The sequence below is a fragment of the Schistocerca piceifrons genome, chromosome X, assembly GCF_021461385.2.
Source record: "Schistocerca piceifrons isolate TAMUIC-IGC-003096 chromosome X, iqSchPice1.1, whole genome shotgun sequence".
NCBI classification, from domain to species: domain Eukaryota; kingdom Metazoa; phylum Arthropoda; class Insecta; order Orthoptera; family Acrididae; genus Schistocerca; species Schistocerca piceifrons.
In genome coordinates this window covers 972,462-991,927 of record NC_060149.1, presented here as the reverse complement: position 1 = coordinate 991,927, position 19,466 = coordinate 972,462, and the positions used below count along the sequence as shown (strand labels likewise).

The window sequence follows — 19,466 nt, the reverse complement described above, 5'->3', positions numbered from 1 at the left end:
TTAAGGTATTGGCTTAATGGTGTGTGGACCACTATCAGTGCAACATGAAAATGGAGTAATTCCTGATTCTGTTTGAGCAGTTCCAACATTTGCTCCTGCTGCAGATTTTATTGCTGCTCCTGGAGGCACAACTGCTCCTTCCGGCATTGTACAAATGGGTCCATGGTAGGCACAGTTTCACACTCTAAGGAAGAAAAGAAGAGTGTAACATGCACAGGACTGTCTGATGTTGCCACTTGGTACAGGCTTGACAACGCCATGGAATTAGCCTCTGTAACTAGGGTAGTTGACAGTGACTTGACTACAAGCCAGCAAGCTGAACACCGGAACAGTGAACAAATCTCAACACGTGAGTTAATCTACGGGGGAACAGAGGGTCCAAACACTGCGTAAAGAATAAGCGTGAAGGAAAACACCCTAATGAGACCAGCACCAGTGACTGACAACAGAGCACACAGAATAGAGCACAGTGCAAGGCTGAGGCTTGGTCCGTGGGCATTGAAATCAGCATTAGAACTGGTGGGCTACAACTATTGCCGACAGTAAGTAAATATCTGAGTCAGAGGCTCTACCCGTGTCACACTTTGCACGTGTCTTACACAGCAGCATTCTGTACTATTTTGCTGCGATACCCGTGCCAGCTCCTCTGAAAATTACCGTTACATACAGAAAAGTGACACTGTTGAGTGACTGTAGAGGGACAACTTGACCATAATTTATACCTTATGTAATAAACAGCCGCATGCTTTATATGTTGATGGATAGGAGAAACATTAATGTAATGTTCAAATACAGTATTATGACACGAAATAGATCGAGCACATATGGATAGTTGTACATAAGGCAAATAGCCCAGCTATTATTTATTCAGAGAGAGTAGTGCATCTATAAAGGAAACAGTGCACAGAACACTTGTGTGACCCACTCTTCTGTACTCCACAAGTGCTGGGGATTCTCAATTGGTTAGATTAAAGAAAGACATTGAAGCAAATTGGTATGCTGTTAGACTTGTTACTGGTCAGTTTGATTAGTATGAAACTGTTATGGAAATGCTTCATGAGCTTAGATGGGAATCCTTTGAGTAAAAAAGATATTTTTGAGAAATGGTATTAAGGAAGCAAACTCGGCATTTATGACAGACTGCATCGTGATTCTGCAGTCTCCTACATTCATCTCATGTAAGGATCCTAAGGACAAATAAGGGAGATCAGGGCTCATACGGAGGTGTACAAGAAATCATTTTCTCCTTGCTCAATTTGTAAATGGAACAGAAAAGTGAATAACTAGCTACACTACAAAGTCCCGTCTGCTACTACCACACACTAAACAGTGCCCTGTGGAAAATGCATACTTTCTGTAATAAGCAGCAGCATGCTGCAGATGCTCTTTTTTTGCACTGAACTGTTTTTTCAAGCTCATAGGGTGTCAAGGCTCACAGGTCTACAAAACTGTTTTGAAATGGTACAGCATTTTTACTGCAACTGAAAATGGTGATGAAAGTGTCAATATCTTCTAACTGTATTACCTTGGTGAAAAAATGAAGCACCTCGAGCATTGCAAATAATCTAGTTCTTTCCCTGAGCACAGTGAAAGCAATATGACATGAGTTTTATTCCTCTCATAATGTAGAGAATTTCATGCTATGCTGTAAAGTCAAGTGCCAGCAGGCCACTCGGGAATGACAGGGAAGAAATCAGCCAATCGCACGCTCACCATACCTCCCTCCACGACGACAATACGACAGGAGCGGACCGTGCACGAAGAGGACATATGCACTGTGACAGACTGGTGAGAGCCCAGTTCAAAAGCAGCTTCAAGATTAGTGACTTTGGTAGCAACATCAACTCTAGTAACTTTGCTTGTACTTTCTATGTTGCACAGACTTGGGATTGTTTATACTGAAGAAGATAGATTATTTTGTATGTCGCCTTTTGCTTGCCACACATCAGTGTAACTGTCAAAGTTAAGTATTGTAATTTTGTTTTTGTAATAAACCCCATTAATATCACTTGTTTGATTGTTTGTCTAGTGAACCGAGTATGCAGGCTTCCTAGACACTAAACATTTGGCAACGAGGTGAACAAACACCATAGCAACAACCTGTTACCAGAGCCAACAGCCTCCACAGACTCTCTGTTTTGTTTTGTCGTGGGTCGCTGAATAAGGTGAAAAACTGCACTTCCTACTACTGACAAAAAGTAATATAGTTTCACAGTACCTGATACCCTGTGAGCAATGATGTGGGCTTCATGCTGTTGCAACCTCTCGAGCCCTTTTTCATTAAACTGGTGAAACGACACAAGAGTGGGTCACACAAGTGTTCTGTGGACTGTTTCCTTCGTAGATGCACTACTCTCTCCCAATAAACAATAGCTGGGCTATTTGCCTTCTGTACAACTACAAATGCAATAGCTCAGTCCTCACCACAAGCTGCAGATTTACGCTCCAATACTGGTAACAGCTTGTCCGAGAATCTGGCACCATCCTCGTAGGTGTCATCTCCATTACTGCTACCATCAACATACGCAAACTTATTGCCGACAGTGGGATTAATACTCGTGTTGGCCAATATTCTGGTGACCTTGACAATAACATCCTGTACAGAAACTGTGGAACCTCTTATATCTGAACTTGAGACAGTTCCAGTGGCTGTGCTATTATCCATATAAAGATCTTTTTCAAGACAGAGTGACAACAGCTCCAGTAAGGCACTTATTGCTCCTTCCTCCACATATAGCTCTGTCCTCGCAGTATCGCTTTGAGCCATCAGGTTTCCACGAGCACATCCCAAGCAAACCACTGTGTCTCGTCTACCAGGGTATTTTTTCATTAGTTTTACAAATAATCCAAAGCAACCATCATAAGCAATAACTGTGTCACAGCACTCATCACGGCATCCTTCGTACAGTCCAGATTTAGCACCTCTGACTTCCATCTGTTCCTGATAACGATTTATTAAAATATTCCCATCCAAACCCAATTAACGAAGGTAGAGGTATTACTTTTCATTCAGCCCTCGTACATAATGGGTGCTAATTTCAAACTAGTCCCCATACACTGATCACCCAGAACAATGTGACCACCTACCTAATAGCCGGTGTGTCCACCTTTGACACAGATAACAGTGGTGACACATCGTGGCGTGGAAGCAACGAGACCTTAGTAGGTTGCTGGAGGGAGCTGGCACCACATTTGCACACACAAGTCACCTAACTCCTGTAAATGCCAGGGAGGGGGACAATGAGCTCTGACACCACATTCAATCACACTCCAGATGTGTTCGATTGGGTTCAGATCTGGCAAGTTGGGGGGCCAGCACATTAATTTGAGCTCATCACTGTGTTCCTCAAACCACTCCACCACACTCCTGGCCTTGTAACATGACGCATTATTTTTCTAAAAAATGCCACTGCCATAGGGAAACATGATCACCACGAAGAGGTGTAAGTAGTCTGCAACCGGTGTACGAAACTTCTCGGCTATGATGGAGCCTCACACGGGCTCTACTGGACCCACGGATGCTCACGAGAATGTTCTCCAGAGCACAATGGAGCGGCCATCAGCTTCTCTCTGGTCCACAGTACAGGTGTCGAGAAGATGTTCCCCCAGAAGACGACCGATTCGCACCCTCCCATCAGCATAATGTAGAAGATATCAGGATTCATCAAACCGTGCAACACTCTGCCACTGCTCCGACATCCAGTGCCGACGGTTATTTGCCCGTTCCAGTCACAGTTGCCAATGTCGTCGTGTTAACAGTGGCACACGGACGGGTTGTTGGCTGCGGAGGCCCATCATTAGGAGTGTTCAGTGCACTGGGTGTTCAGACACACTTGTACTCTGCCCAGCATTAAAGTTTGTGTTAGTTATGCCACAGTTCACCACCTGTCCTATTTTACCAGTCTGCCCAGCCTACAACATCCGACATCTGTAGAGTGGCCGCCCAATCCTATGATGCCTGGACGTGATTTCACCTTGCTTTCTCCACATGCAGAAAATACCCACCACAACACTCATCGAACATCCGACAAGTCGTCCAGTTTCTGAAAGGCTTGTGCCGAGCCTCTGGGCCGTCGTCATCTGCCCTCGGTCAAACTCGAGCTCGTGCGCCTTTCTCATTCTACACACTGACAGCACACTCACTGATACTACATGCGCCATGCATGTGTCTCACTAGCAGTCATTCCTAACCAGGTGACACTGCTTGGATGGGTTTACACCAATAATAGCTCAGTGGTCATAATGTTCTTGCTGATCAGTGTATACTCATTACAAACCTTATCCTTAAGATTGACTCCACGTGATCATTGCAAAATGCAAACCTCTACTGAGTGCAGTTTTCATCCATGTCTCTTCTTCACATCCCATATACCACTGTTGGAGATCATTACTGGTCTAATTGCTACTTTGTATTCTTTGCCTTTGCTTCAAATAGGCATCGGATCAGCTTAGTCTAGTGGTTTCAAAATTGTATAGTATGATTTCTGTTTAAACTCTACTGACACACAAGCTAGCACACAGTAATGCCTCTCTGCAGCACACATACATCCCTCTTAATTTCTTGACTGTCTTCTGATAACAACACCTTATCATCAGCATGCAAAAGTCAGATCATTCATAATGATGATGAACAGGAATGGGTCAAGAGCCAATGCCTTGATGTACAATGAAACTGTCTGATTGACCAACTGGACTCCTGGCTCATCCAAACACGGTTTTACGTATCAGCAATAATGTTTATGTAATATTCAGCTATGCTGCATACTCTCAGAGCCCACCATATGATTGTTGGAGAATGTACACATTTATGATGATCTTCCATATTTTTAATTTATGCAAAGTAAGTTCCACTGCCAATGGCCTTGCCGCAGTGGTAACACGGGTTCCCATCAGATCACCGAAGTTAAGCACTGTCGGGCTGGGCTAGAACTTGGATGGGTGACCATCCAGTCGGTCGAGTGGTGTTGGCAAGCAGGTAGCATTTTGATACAGTCTGCTGAGCACTGTTGGCAAGCGGGGTGCACTCAGCCCTTGTCAAGCAAACTGAGGAGCTACTTGAGTGAGAAGTAGTGGCTCCGGTCTTGGAAACTGACATAAGGCTGGGAGAGTGGTGTGCTGATCACATGCCCCTCCATATGCGCATCCGGTTACTCCTATGGGCTGAGGATGACACGGCAGCCGGTCTGTGCCGTTCGGTCTTCGTGGCCTGTTCGGGAGGAGAAGTTACACTGCTCTATAGTGTCCGCCCCCATAGCTGAGTGCCCAGTGTGGCAGAATGCCATGCGAGAGGCCTGGGTTTCATTCCCGGCCACGTCAGAGATTTTATCCACTCAGGGAATGAGTGTCGTGTTGTCTTCATCATCATTTCATCCTCATCCGACACACAAGTCGTAGAACTGGCATCAACTAAGATGACTTGCACCAGGTGACTGGTCTACCCAACTGATAGCCCTAGCCACACAAACATTTTACTGTTCTATAGTTTTCACAATCTTGCACGTTGCTTTTATAGAAAGACATCAGTCTACTTTTCCTCCATGCATCTGGCACTACTCCACATTTCACTGCGCCATTGAGGAGTTCTGTAAGCAATGTGATGCCATTTACTGTGAGGAGTTTCCATAGTTCACATCTGGTCTGGACCAGTTGCTCCACAGTTTTGCATTTTTTTATAGCTGTACCTACCTTTTCTGTGGTAATCTCATTTACAGAACATTGGATCTTGCAGTTCTTCTTGCAATAATAATGGAATTGCAAATACACTTCTCGGGTTTGCTGCCAGATTGTATTGTGTAATTTAAGAACATAGACATTCATAAATTTTGCCTAGAACAGCATATGGAAGCATGTGCAACAGAATTAGATTTTCACAAAAAATCTTTCATAATATTAAGTGTATATCGAGCACCTGCAGGTAACTTTAATCTGTTTGTAAACCACCTTGAAGCTGTACTGGCCCATTTAATAACCAAAAACAAAGAAATAGTGGTTGCTGGTGATTTCAATGTAGATTTCCTTAAAGACTCTCCGAATAAGAACTTATTTGAGTTAGTAACACTATCATTCAACTTAATTCCCACAGTAAAGTTCCCCACTAGGATAGCCACTTGCTCACAAACAGCCATTGATAATATCTTTATAGAAAAGTCCAATGAACAAAATTATATTACAAAACCAATAGCCAATGGCCTCTCAGACCATGACATGCAGTTCCTTCTGTTAAATGTTAATACTGAACAGGATATAAAATCTGTTAAATCTGAGCTCAAGAGGGTAATCAGTAAGCCAAAAATTGATTATTTTAGGACACTCCTCAGAGACATTCACTGGACTGATGTTTACAGTGCTCATGGCATGAATGAAAAATATAACATTTTTGCTAATAAAGTGCTTACCTTATTTGAACACTGCTTTCCCCCAAAACTTACCAAGGTTAGAGGAAAATCTACAAAGAAGCCATGGATTACTCGAGGAATAAGGGTATCTTGTAAAACAAAAAGAAAACTGTATCTGTCAATCCGAAACATTTCCAATGTTGATGCTATAGCACATTATAAGAAATACTGCAAAATATTAAAGACTGTAATATGGATGTCAAAGCAAATATATTACAAGGAAAAGATAGTCATATCAGATAACAAAATAAAGACAATATGGGATATAGTGAAGGAGGAGACCGGTAGGACCAGACATGAAGAGGAACAAATAGCATTAAGAGTAAATGATACATTGGTGACAGATGTGTATAGTGTTGCAGAACTTTTTAACAAACATTTTATAACTGTTACTGAAAAGATGGGGTTGTCAGGTTCGGTAGATGCTGCTATGGATTACCTTAGACCAGACATTTCAAGTAATTTCCATAATATGAATTTGACCCTCACTACCCCAACAGAAATAATGTCCATCATAAAATCTTTAAAATCAAAAACATCTAGTGGGTATGATGAAATATCAACAAAGTTAATTAAAGAATGTGATTCTGAGCTAAGTAACATATTAAGCTATCTGTGTAACCAGTCGTTTATCAGTGGAATATTTCCTGAATGGCTGAAATATGCTGAAGTTAAGCCACTGTTTAAGAAGGGAGATAAAGAAATAGCATCAAATTTCCGTCCAATTTCACTGTTACCAGCATTCTCAAAAATTTTCGAAAAAGTAATGTACCGTCGTCTTTATAACCATCTTATCTCAAATAACATACTGTCAAAGTCACAGTTTGGATTTCTAAAAGGTTCTGATATTGAGAAGGCTATCTTCACTTACAGTGAAAATGTGCTTCATTCATTAGACAAAAAATTGGAGGCAACTGGTATATTTTGTGATCTATCAAAGGCATTTGACTGTGTAAATCACAATATCCTTTTAAGTAAACTAGAATATTATAGTGTAACAGGAAATGCTGCAAAATGGTTCAAATCTTATATCTCTGGCAGGAAACAAAGGGTGTTATTAGGAAAGAGCTTGATACATGTCTATCAGGCATCATCCAACTGGGAACTAATTACATGTGGGGTCCCACAAGGTTCCATTTTGGGGCCCTTACTTTTTCTTGTGTATATCAATGACCTTTCATCAGTAACATTACCAGATGCCAAGTTTGTTTTGTTTGCCGATGATACAAACATTGCAATAAATAGCAAATCAAGTGTAGTCTTAGAAAGATCAGCCAATAAAATATTTTTGGACATTAATCACTGGTTCCTAGCCAATTCTTTGTCACTAAACTTTGAAAAAACACACTACATGCAGTTCAGAACTTGTAAGGGGTGTCCCAAGAGTATATGTCTAACATATGATGACAAGAAGATAGAAGAAGTGGACAGTGTTAAATTCTTGGGATTACAGCTTGATAATAAATTCAATTGGGAGGAGCACACCACAGAACTGCTGAAGCGTCTTAACAAATCTCTGTTTGCAATGCGAATTTTGTCAGACGTAGGGGATATAAAAATGAAAAAGCTGGCATACTATGCTTACTTTCATTCCATAATGTCATATGGGATTATTTTTTGGGGTAATTCATCAAGCCAAGCTAAAGTTTTCCGGGCACAAAAACGTGCAGTAAGAATTATATGTGGTGTGAACTCAAGAACATCCTGCAGAAGCCTGTTTAGGGAACTAGGGATACTAACTACAGCTTCCCAGTATATTTATTCCTTAATGAAATTTGTCATTAAAAATATATCACTTTTTCAAACCAACAGCTCAATTCATGGAATCAATACTAGAAATAAGAATAATCTTCACAAGAATTTAAAGTCACTTAGTCTTGTACAAAAAGGTGTGCATTATTCAGGAACACACATTTTCAATAACTTGCCAGCAGCCATAAAAAGCTTAACAACCAATGAAATTCAGTTTAAGAGAAGCCTAAAGGATTTATTGGTGGCCAACTCCTTCTACTCCATTGATGAATTTCTTAGTAAAACCAACTGATTTGTATATAAGTACAACATAACTTCTGCACAATTTCAGTGCAGTAATGTGTTCACTGAAAATTTGTGTGTGTGTGTGTGTGTGTGTGTGTGTGTGTGTGTGTGTGTGTGTGTGTGTGTGTGTGTAAGTATAATCTAACTTCTGCACCATTTCAGTGCAGTAATGTGTTCATTGTAAATAAGTATTACAGTAGTTGTATTACATGTTTATTACCTTATAAATAAATAAAAAACGTTTTTTTATTTTAAATTCAGTGCATTAGTATTTGTAAAATGACTCTTAGTGTTCATTAAAAATGACGATCATTCCACTTGGGACCTGTGGAATGGTACATTAGCTTATTTGTTTTAGTTGTAAATATTTGTCATGTATTGTTGTTTTTCTGACATGTTCCACATCCAGGAGGACCTCCTCACTACGGATCAATTGGAATGAAAGTAAATCTAATCTAATCTAAACTCGCACAATACGATCCGGCAGCAAACCCGAGAAGTGTATTTGCAACAGATCCATCAGAAAAGCATGAAAAGTCACAATAATAGAACTGTTAACATATAGCTTTATCCATTGTTAACTGCACACCTTTATTATTACTTATGTATTTACTTGTTATGAAATATTTGCCATAAAGACATTTGTTGCTACAATTCTGCATCAGCAAATGCAAAAAAGTTCTGTATCATATGTTTGGCAAAAATTTTGCTTCCCTAAAATTAAGTATTTATAAATATGCTCACAATAATAGTAACACTTATTTACAAACCACTTAAGTGGGAATAGTTGGAGTAAATCTGACAAATTTAAAAATACAACAGAAACCCTTTATTTATGATATCTCCAAAACTAAAACAGAAAGAAGAGGGGATACAGCACAAAGTACTCGACACAGTCCCTCCAAATTCTCACCTTCAATAGTTGCATGTCTTACCCTTTGTGATCTCTCCAGCCCGTCCCCTCTCCCCATTTTCTCTAAAAGAACTGTATTGTTCATATTCATTTCTTAAATGTATACAAGTGTGATAAATAATCATGGCATAACTTCTGGGTGTGTACATACTCATTTTAGTATGGTGACACAGGATGAAATACAGAACTGGTCCAATACTGACACACCATTAAAACATTTGATAGAATGGAATAACATTAGCTTCAATATCTCAATGATACCACCTTCACATGTAGATATATGCATCAATATGACAAACTGTGGACTAAAGAAAGTAAATTGTTCGTAACATATTTGTTTTGTTTATTGTGTAAAAAAAATTTGTTTTAAATCAAAAGTAATTCTTGGCTGACAGTTGTTATGCCATGAGGTTTGAGTTAAGAGTCAAATCAGACGGTTGGGTACATCACAGAACTGTTGAAATATGACAAACACTGTGAGGCAATATGAACTGCATACAGGACATTATATTGTGGGAAATGGCTACTAGTCATCCACCCAACAAGGATACCAAACAGAGAATTAATATGTCTGGTGTCTACAGTCGACAGTTGTACAGTCAGTGACTTAAGATACTTGCTGATGGTGACAAGAACAGTATAATTTACCTCCCAAAGCACTGTCCACAGAGAACAACATTTGTGCCTTGACAAACTTAGGCTTATTGTACCATCAATTTGTAGTCGGGCAGTATGTAATGTGCTAATCATCTATTCTCATCGAAATGTGTGTGTTTATTACAAAAAACAATAAATTGCTAATTGATAAAATTTTAGTGTTTCTGTGGTGTCACCGTCAGACACCACACTTGCTAGGTGGTAGCTTAAATCGGCCGCGGTCCATGTAGTACATGTCGGACCCGCGTGTCGCCACTGTGATCGCAGACTTAGCGCCACCACCAAGGCAGGTCTCGTGATAAGAGAGTGGACTCGACCCCAGTTGTACGAGAACCTAGCTATCGCCCAGTTGTACGAAGCCTTTCTCTCTAATTAGCCGAGAGACAGAATAGCCATCAGCTAAGTACTGGCTACGAACTAGCAAGGAGCCATTTGTATCAGTGCCTATAGCGTACGAGTATTCAAGAGAGATGTATTCCAAGGAATCAATAAAAGTTAAGTAAAAAGCATCTACATACTTTTCTTCTTATTCATTCATAAGTTCTCATGTTCCAGACTTCACGCCCGTCTGCGTATTGCCGTTCGTGCACTATCGGCCACAGCGTTAGTCTATAGTTCATTTTCAGAAATCAACTCCACAGTGTCGGTCCAGCTACCGACACTACAATTATTGGCGACGAGATAAAGAGTTTGTATTAATTATTTGCTTCATTGACGACGTTTTAAAGTGTTCTGATTGCTTACATTTCATTGTGTCATGGCTTCGCCACATTCTCCAGATGTACTGTCCGAATTTTATCGCTTGCAGAATCAGCAGACGCAGGCGTTACTGGATGCCCTTGGACAGCTCGTCCAGGGTCAACGTGCGCTGCACACCGATGCGGCCGCAGCCGCTTCACCGCTACCGCAGCCACAACCTGCCGTTGCACCGCCTTTTAGGCCCTACGACCCGAACCACGAGACCTGGCAAGAGTGGTCTCGTCAGTTCGCCTTTCACCTTGCTGCCTACAGAATTCAAGGTAATGAGCGGCAGCCGTTTTTGCTTTCTTGTGTCGGTGTGTCCACATACCGTGTGATAGTGAAATTGTTTCCCCGCCGCGACGTCGCAACTTTGTCATACGAGGAAATTTTGTCTGCATTAGATGCCTATTTCAAAGAAACAGTTAATGTGGTTGCCAAACGGTATACGTTTTTTCGTACAAAACGTACGGCCGGTCAAACTAATAGGGAGTGGGTAGCAACATTGCAAGGACTTACTAGGGACTGTGCCTTTGAATGTGACTGTGGTCTTTCTTATTCAGATACAATGGTGCGTGATGCAATTGCACAGAACGTTTCTGATGTTCGCATACGGGAGCAAATTTTGAAACTAGTTAATCCCTCCCTTCAACAAGTGATAGACATATTGGATAGACAGGACACACTTGACTGTGCTCAGGAATCTTTTGAAACTTCGCCAGCTGTGTGTAACATTAACCGGCCCGCCGGGCGCGCTCGCGCCACGCGGCCCGGTCAACTGCCCTCGCGGCCGTCCGCACAGCTGCCGCCGCGTGCTAAGCCAGGTGTGCCGCGCCAGCACACAAATGCAGTGAAATCATGCCCGCGGTGTGCTACTAGACATTCGCGTGAACATTGCCCGTCACGCCAAGCTATTTGCTTTTTCTGCCATAAGAAAGGACATGTTCAAAGTGTTTGCCAGAAAAAGCTCAGATCAGACAATCACAATCATTCCAGGCCCTTTGCTTCGCGCCGGAATCGAACCAAGGACACTCAGGCTCGTGGACCTTCGCCTATGGACATTCATGTCGTTAATTCCGCTTCGTCCAGTGACACTTTCTCTAACAGTGACTGTGATCGTCCCACAAAAACTGTGCGTCGACGTCGCCGGAAATCACGTCAATTAGCAAGTGATTCTGTACCAGTGTCTGTTCCACTTGCACAAAACAGTCACTCTTGTCGTCAGCAGAACAATAAACTTTTTGTGGACTTAGACTTTGAAGGCAAAGTGATACCATTCCAGCTCGATACCGGCGCTGCAGTTTCATTGCTCAATCACGACACTTACAAACAACTGGGCAAACCTCCGTTGCGTTCCGCAAATGTTACGCTAACTACATATTCCGGACAGAAAATTCCTGTGTTAGGACAGTGCAGCCTTCCTGCAACATTCAAGGGACAAACAAAACTTGTGTCATTTTACGTTCTTCGTTCTTCTTCTGCAGTGAACTTATTTGGTCTAGATTTATTTAAGTTGTTTAACATGTCTATTGTAAATCAGGTCCTATCAGTGAATCAGACTGTGCCTACAGACAGTGTTTCCCGGCTGTGTGACGAATTTGCAGACATTTTTGCACCGGGCTTAGGTTGCGCTAAAAACTATGAAGCACATTTAGAACTGAAGGTAAACGCGCAACCGAAATTTTTCAGGGCGCGCAATGTTCCCCACGCATTGCGTGATGAGGTCGCAAGAACGTTACACGATCTCGAATCACAGGGTGTAATTGAACGTGTGCCAGCTTCTCTCTGGGCCTCACCCTTAGTAATTTTGCCAAAACCTTCCGGAAACTTGAGACTTTGCGTGGACTTCAAGGCCACAGTGAATCCACAGCTAGTGACTGCTACTTTTCCTTTGCCCCGCCCGGAAGATCTTTTTGCTAAACTGTGCCCGGGAAAATATTTTTCAAAGTTGGACCTAGCCGATGCGTACTTGCAAATACCGGTGGACGACGAATCCCAGCGCGTATTGGTGGTTAACACGCATCTTGGATTGTACCGCTTCAAAAGACTGCCTTTCGGGTGTGCATCCGCCCCTGCCTTGTTTCAGCAATATTTACAAACTATTTGTGCGTCGGTCCCTACTGCAGCAAACTATCTGGACGATATAGTGATCTCCGGACAGACAGAAGAAGATCATCTTGCGAATTTACGAACATTATTTCAGGTCTTGCGGCAAAATGGTCTTCGCTTGAGGAAGGACAAATGTGTGTTTTTTGCTCGTGACTTACCATACCTGGGACATGTCATTAATGCCCAAGGCATACATCCGAGTCCAGAGCACCTCCGTGCCATACAAGACTTGCCGTCCCCTAAAAATCTGAAACAGCTACAGAGTGTGTTGGGTAAAATTAATTATTACCATAAATATGTGCGCAATGCCTCTTCCATTTCAGCTCCGCTTCATCGCTTACGCCGTAAAGGTGTTCCGTTCGTCTGGACGCCGGAATGTGAACGCGCCTTTCGCCAGTTGAAATCGGCGTTGCTTTCTAATACTTGCCTTACGCCATTCGATCCCCAGAAACCCCTTTTGTTGATGGTAGATGCATCGGATTTCGGGATCGGTGCTGTGCTTGCGCACAAAGTTGGCTCCCATGATCGCCCTATTGCCTTTGCGTCCAAATTGCTCTCGTCTGCGCAAAGAAATTATTCACAGATAGAGAAAGAAGCTTTGGCTCTCGTGTTTGGTGTTACTAAGTTCCATGATTTCTTGTATGGTCGTCACTTTACCATCATCACAGACCACAAACCTTTGACGTCGCTTTTTCATCCGAACAAGCCTGTACCTCCACGTACAGCGCAGAAATTCATTCGCTGGTCTATTTTCCTCTCGCAGTACCGCTACGATATCTTGTATCGGTCCACTGCTAAGCACGGAAACGCCGATGCGTTGTCCCGTTTGCCTGTTGCTGAGGATAAAGCATTCGATTCTTCCGAACTTGCTTGCATGTTCATTGATTCGGAAACCGATGAAGTGGTCGAATCGTTTCCGATTGATTTTCGTCGTGTCGCTACAGCCACAGCTGCTGACCCCGTCCTTGCTACTGTTTTACGTTTTGTTGCTACGCAATGGCCTTTGTCAAAGTCTCGGATCGAGGATCCGTTGGTTCGCCGATTTTTTGCTCACAAGGAGAGACTTTTTGTTCGACGTGGTGTTTTGTTGTTGCGTTCTGATAATGATCAGTCCAGAGTCGTGGTCCCACGTTCGTTACAGTCCTCTGTTTTACGGCTTCTTCACCAAGGACATTGGGGTATAGTGCGAACGAAACAACTTGCTCGTCAGCACTGTACTTGGTTCGGAATCGATGCTGCGATTACGAATATGTGTTCTTCGTGCCCGGCGTGTGCCGAACAACAGTCCGCACCGCCGCGGAAAGTCTTTGCGTGGCCAAAAGCCACTTCCCCTTGGCAACGCTTGCACATTGATTTTGCTGGTCCATTCTGGAATGCTCGATGGTTGGTTCTGGTCGACGCCTTCAGTAATTTTCCTTTTGTTGTCCGGATGTCTTCCACGACGTCCTCCGCCACCATCCAAGCGTTGTCTGCTATCTTTTGCATTGAAGGTCTTCCGCAGACTATTGTTTCCGACAATGGCCCACAATTCATGTCCGCAGAATTCCAGTCATTCTGCCAGGCCAATGGAATTCAACATCTGACATCCGCGCCGTTTTCGCCTCAGTCCAACGGTGCTGCTGAACGATTGGTCCGGACTTTCAAGTCACAGATGTTGAAATTGAAAGAGTCGCATTCTCGGGACGACGCATTGTTGCTCTTTTTGTCTTCGTATCGCTCTCAGCCCCGAGATGGTCACTCGCCGGCTGAGTTGCTCCACGGTCGTCCTCATCGCACCTTGATGTCTTTGCTGCATCCGCCGCATCAGGTTCCTGCGCAGCGGCAGACTCCTGCTTTTGTTCCAGGCGACGTTGTATTTTATCGCAACTATCGAGGTTCACGGCGTTGGCTCGCAGGGCGCATTCTTCGCTGCCTCGGCCGCGCGATGTATTTGGTTTTGGGGGCCTCTGGTGAGGTGCGTCGGCATCTCAATCAGCTGCGCCTCTGTCGTCGCTCGGGTTCTGCCGCTCCCCGTCTGCTTTCAGCGACGGTGCCGTCCGGTCAGCGCCCTGGGGACCCATCTACTGGCTCGCCTCATCCCCAGGTGTTACCGACGATGCCTTCCATTTTGCCCCATGGCGACGCGCCGCCGCCGCCGCAGCAGCAGCAGCGGCAGCAGCCGCCGCCGACCGCATTCGACGCTTCGTTGCAGCCGCCAAGCGCCTCCCAGGGTCACGCGCCGCCGATCGCTTCCCGTGACCAGCTGTCCTCCGCCATGGAACGCCCGCCCGCTCCGGACCACATGACGTCATCGCGCGTCGGCTACCCCGACGCCATGGACATCGACCCTTCGGTCCCTCATGTTTCTTTACGGGCGCATACACCGCATGTTGACGTGCACCCTGGACTAGTTTTGCAGGCGTTTCCTAGCTCCCCTCGGACCGGATGGCCGGGTGCGGGTGGCACAGCCTCGCCTGTTGTTAGGCTCCCCACCTCATCGCATACGTCAACATGTGGTCCTCCCCACGGCGGGCGGAAGCCTTATCTCACGACCGTTCGCCGATTTGCGGGGGAGGAATGTGGTGTCACCGTCAGACACCACACTTGCTAGGTGGTAGCTTAAATCGGCCGCGGTCCATGTAGTACATGTCGGACCCGCGTGTCGCCACTGTGATCGCAGACTTAGCGCCACCACCAAGGCAGGTCTCGTGATAAGAGAGTGGACTCGACCCCAGTTGTACGAGAACCTAGCTATCGCCCAGTTGTACGAAGCCTTTCTCTCTCATTAGCCGAGAGACAGAATAGCCATCAGCTAAGTACTGGCTACGAACTAGCAAGGAGCCATTTGTATCAGTGCCTATAGCGTACAAGTATTCAAGAGAGATGTATTCCAAGGAATCAATAAAAGTTAAGTAAAAAGCATCTACATACTTTTCTTCTTATTCATTCATAAGTTCTCATGTTCCAGACTTCACGCCCGTCTGCGTATTGCCGTTCGTGCACTATCGGCCACAGCGTTAGTCTATAGTTCATTTTCAGAAATCAACTCCACAGTGTCGGTCCAGCTACCGACACTACAGTTTCCTCATATCTGTTCTGGTAAATGAGGAAATGGTTCCAGTTCAGGTAAATGTAATGATAGTTCCTTAAAGAGGACACCTCTGATTTCCTCTATTAACCTTCTGTTACTAAACAAAATCTGTACATCTAACAATCTCAACACCAGTTAATAGTGAAACTCTTCCACACACATACATATGTACATACTATGCATGCCACCATATAGTGCATGGTGCAGGGTACTTTGTATAACTGCTTGTTATTCTCTTTCTTGTTCCACTCGAAAACGGACTGAGGGAAAAGCAACTATCTATATGCTTCCGTAAAAGCCCTGATTTCTGTTATCTGGTCTTTGTGGTCCCTACACAAGATGTATGACGCCAGCAGTAGGATCATTCAGCAGTCTGTCACAAATGCCAGTTTTTTAAAATTTCTCAACATTGACTCATGAAAAGAATGTCTTCTTCCCTACAGGGATTCCCATTTGCATTCATGTAGAGTTTTATAATACTTGCTTGTTGATCAGATCTACCCATAACAAATCCATCTTCTCACAGACCTTGAAGGTGTATACTCATAGTTTTGTTTAATTTCGCATATCCTAAACATTTGCTTGAAGCTCTTGAAGCTCACCTTCTATCTCATAACTGTCTTGTTTCAATTGAGACTTTTTTCTATTACTCTCTTCATACTTACAATATCTTTTGCTGTTAGCACAAGTTCTTTTGTAAAATAAGTGACCATTTCATCTGTCTGTATAACATTCATTTTCTTAAACACTGAGTTCTTGCGTAATTTAATCTCAACTACTTCCCTATTCTTAAACAAATAGGCACAAAAACATGAAGGTGCTACAATATTGGGGTGACAATAGCACTTCACACAAAAAGTTATATAAATTGAATAATTGCCTGTGCCAGATGTCTGATGCATCTGGTCAAAATAACCTAGGCCTATACCAGTGAAGTTTTGCAGGACTGGAATTCAAACCTCTTTTGTTGGTGCACCTGGTTTCTACAATACAAGTTCAATGCATGTAAGTATCTTTGTTTACCTGTTCTGCTCAAATACAAAATGATTGTTAGCTAAAAAACAGACATTGTATGAGGTAACGGGTTAGTAAATATGTTCCATGGTCCTACACCTTTTCCCTCACACTGATCTCTTGTTAGCGATGATTCTCTAACTGTTTATACGTGTCACATGGTGGGTATTCAGTAACTGGACATATGTTCACTGGTAAGAGAGCACTGCTACTTTCCTTCCAAGTGGCTGTATATGCTCCCCACCCCAACAACAAATGTCCAAACTGATACTGCCTGACCAGTGTGTGTGTGTGTGTGTGTGTGTGTGTGTGTACAATCTAACTTCTGCACCATTTCAGCGCAGTAATGTGTTCATTGTAAATAAGTATTATAGTAGTTGTATTACACGTTTATTACCTTATAAATAAATAAATAAACTGTTTTATTTTAAATTCAGTGCATTAGTATTTGTAGACTGATTCTTTCATATAGTGTTCATTAAAAAATGACGATCATTCCACTTGGGACCTATGGAATGGTACATTAGCTTATTTGTTTGAGTTGTAAAATGTCATGTATTGTTGTTTTTGTGACATGTTCTACATCCTGAAGGACCTCCTCAATACAGATCAATTGGAACAAAAGTAAATCTAATCTAAAAGTAATGGATGTGCCAACTCTGGTCAATGCTATATCACACAAGAAGATCAAAGCTGAAAGATGGCACAATCCACAGTGCACTTGACAAGGACTACAGTATGTAGGACCTTGGTTCATGTCCATCTACTTTCCTACTTCATAATGACTTTCCCCCAAATATAAGTTATATGATTACAAACATTTATTGATACAAAAGTACAAAATGACCAACTCACATATAGATTTGAAACATGCATTATGTTTTTGAAACTGATGATGCAGTTAATGTCATAATGATGCACACCACGAGACTTGTGGTCTGCACAACTTACTACCAGCATTACCTACTGCAATGAAAAAGTTACAATGGTGTATTGCAAGGTATAAAATTACCTGATGCACTTAAAATAACAATAATATTTTGTGATCACTATGAGGACAAACTGACCTAAGATGACAAATACCTGACAAGGAACGGTATGCATCCAGTTTCACTGCACACTAAGGAAAATATATGCATTAGTACATTCTCTGGAAGTCTTCTTCCCCAGTCACTTTGTGCATCTGTAGTTTCATCCTTGGCATTGATTGACTCATCATTACTATGCATAGGTAGTCTCTCACTTGAATGTCCTTCATCTTCAGAATGGTGAGTTTCACTTTTATCAGTATTTTGTTCTCTCAAACAGGGATTTTTCAACATGGCTAGTTGAGTTGTCGCAGCCTCAGTTCTATAATGCCAATGTTGATTAAAGAAGTTTTCTGGTCAAAGGACACACTGATTTAACGACTGTCCAGTCGTATGCAGATGCTTAACAGTTTGTTATCGATACAATTTTCTGTGTGGTAACCATATCATTCAGCACATTTATCCCTTAGAACTTGCACAGCTGCTGTTTATCAATGGTGTTTCCACGTTCACTGGACATTCAAAATTATTTCCATTTTCTTTGTTGGTGGTAAACAGCTAATGGCACCATTTGCTAAAAACTAATGCGTTTTGAGTCCAAGAACTTCACTTTTGAGAAATCTGTTAACTTCCACACGTCCAAAAGTAGCTCAAGATAGATTTTCACATTCTGATAGAACAATAGTCTATATTTTATTTTCAGTACACAAGGTAACTGTTGTGTTCCTAAGGGAGAAAAAATACAAAGGATAAGAAACATTAAAACCTGTAAAAGTTTAATTTTTTTGCACATGTTAATTATGAGTCAAATAATAGCAACATTAGATCTCTAAGGCAACTAACAATCTATATACTGCAATTTACATTCACATCTCTTTCTTTTGCAAGCATTGCTCAATAGCAGAGCATCATTCACCCAAGGCAGAGATAAGTGTTGGAGAATCCCAGTTTAGCACAGAGATTTAACCCATCATAAATAGTCTCACATTTTATTACACAGAACACTACCTCATTTTAGGAAAAAATACTGAACTGTTATATAATAATTGTATAAAAAGGAAAATTCACTTGAGAAAACTATAAAATTACAAAGGGACAGAATATATTTATAACAGGAAGTGAAAATCCAGCACTACCAACAGACATAGTTAAAAGTCTCATTTTTCCTGGCCTTATCCAGTGTATTCATAGGTCAGGATGTTAATCTGTATTTGGCAATGTTAGAGGTAGAAGCTGCTTGGGGGCCCCTCCTGTCAACACCCCCCCCTCCCCTCACAGGGAAGGGTGAGAGCATTTTCAAGATGATTGTGAATCATGTAACTGAGGCGTGACGGGGGTCCCAATCTGGTATTCACATAGTTGGATGTGGGAAACTACCTAAAAACCACACCCATGCTGGCCTGCACACCAGCCCTCAACATTAATCTGCCAGACGGATTTGATCCAGGTTGGGAGCACCTACCCAAATCCAGCAAGGAATAAGCTAACATGTGTGCTATCTGGGT

General features: G+C 42.5%; 1 protein-coding gene and 1 pseudogene across 3 annotated transcripts in view; one reads left to right on the top strand and one right to left on the bottom strand.

Moving 5' to 3' along the window:
- Nucleotides 1-19,466, bottom strand: part of LOC124722872 (F-box/LRR-repeat protein 6) — a 213,505-nt gene that overhangs the window by 176,322 nt on the left and 17,717 nt on the right. For all 3 annotated transcript variants that reach the window (XM_047248008.1, XM_047248006.1, XM_047248007.1), the window contains exon 2: nucleotides 18,017-18,687. In XM_047248008.1, coding sequence (XP_047103964.1) covers nucleotides 18,017-18,255 — 239 coding nt within the window. In that variant the 5' untranslated portion in view covers nucleotides 18,256-18,687. The remainder of the gene's footprint in view (nucleotides 1-18,016; nucleotides 18,688-19,466) is intronic.
- Nucleotides 4,853-4,970, top strand: LOC124723687 (annotated as a pseudogene).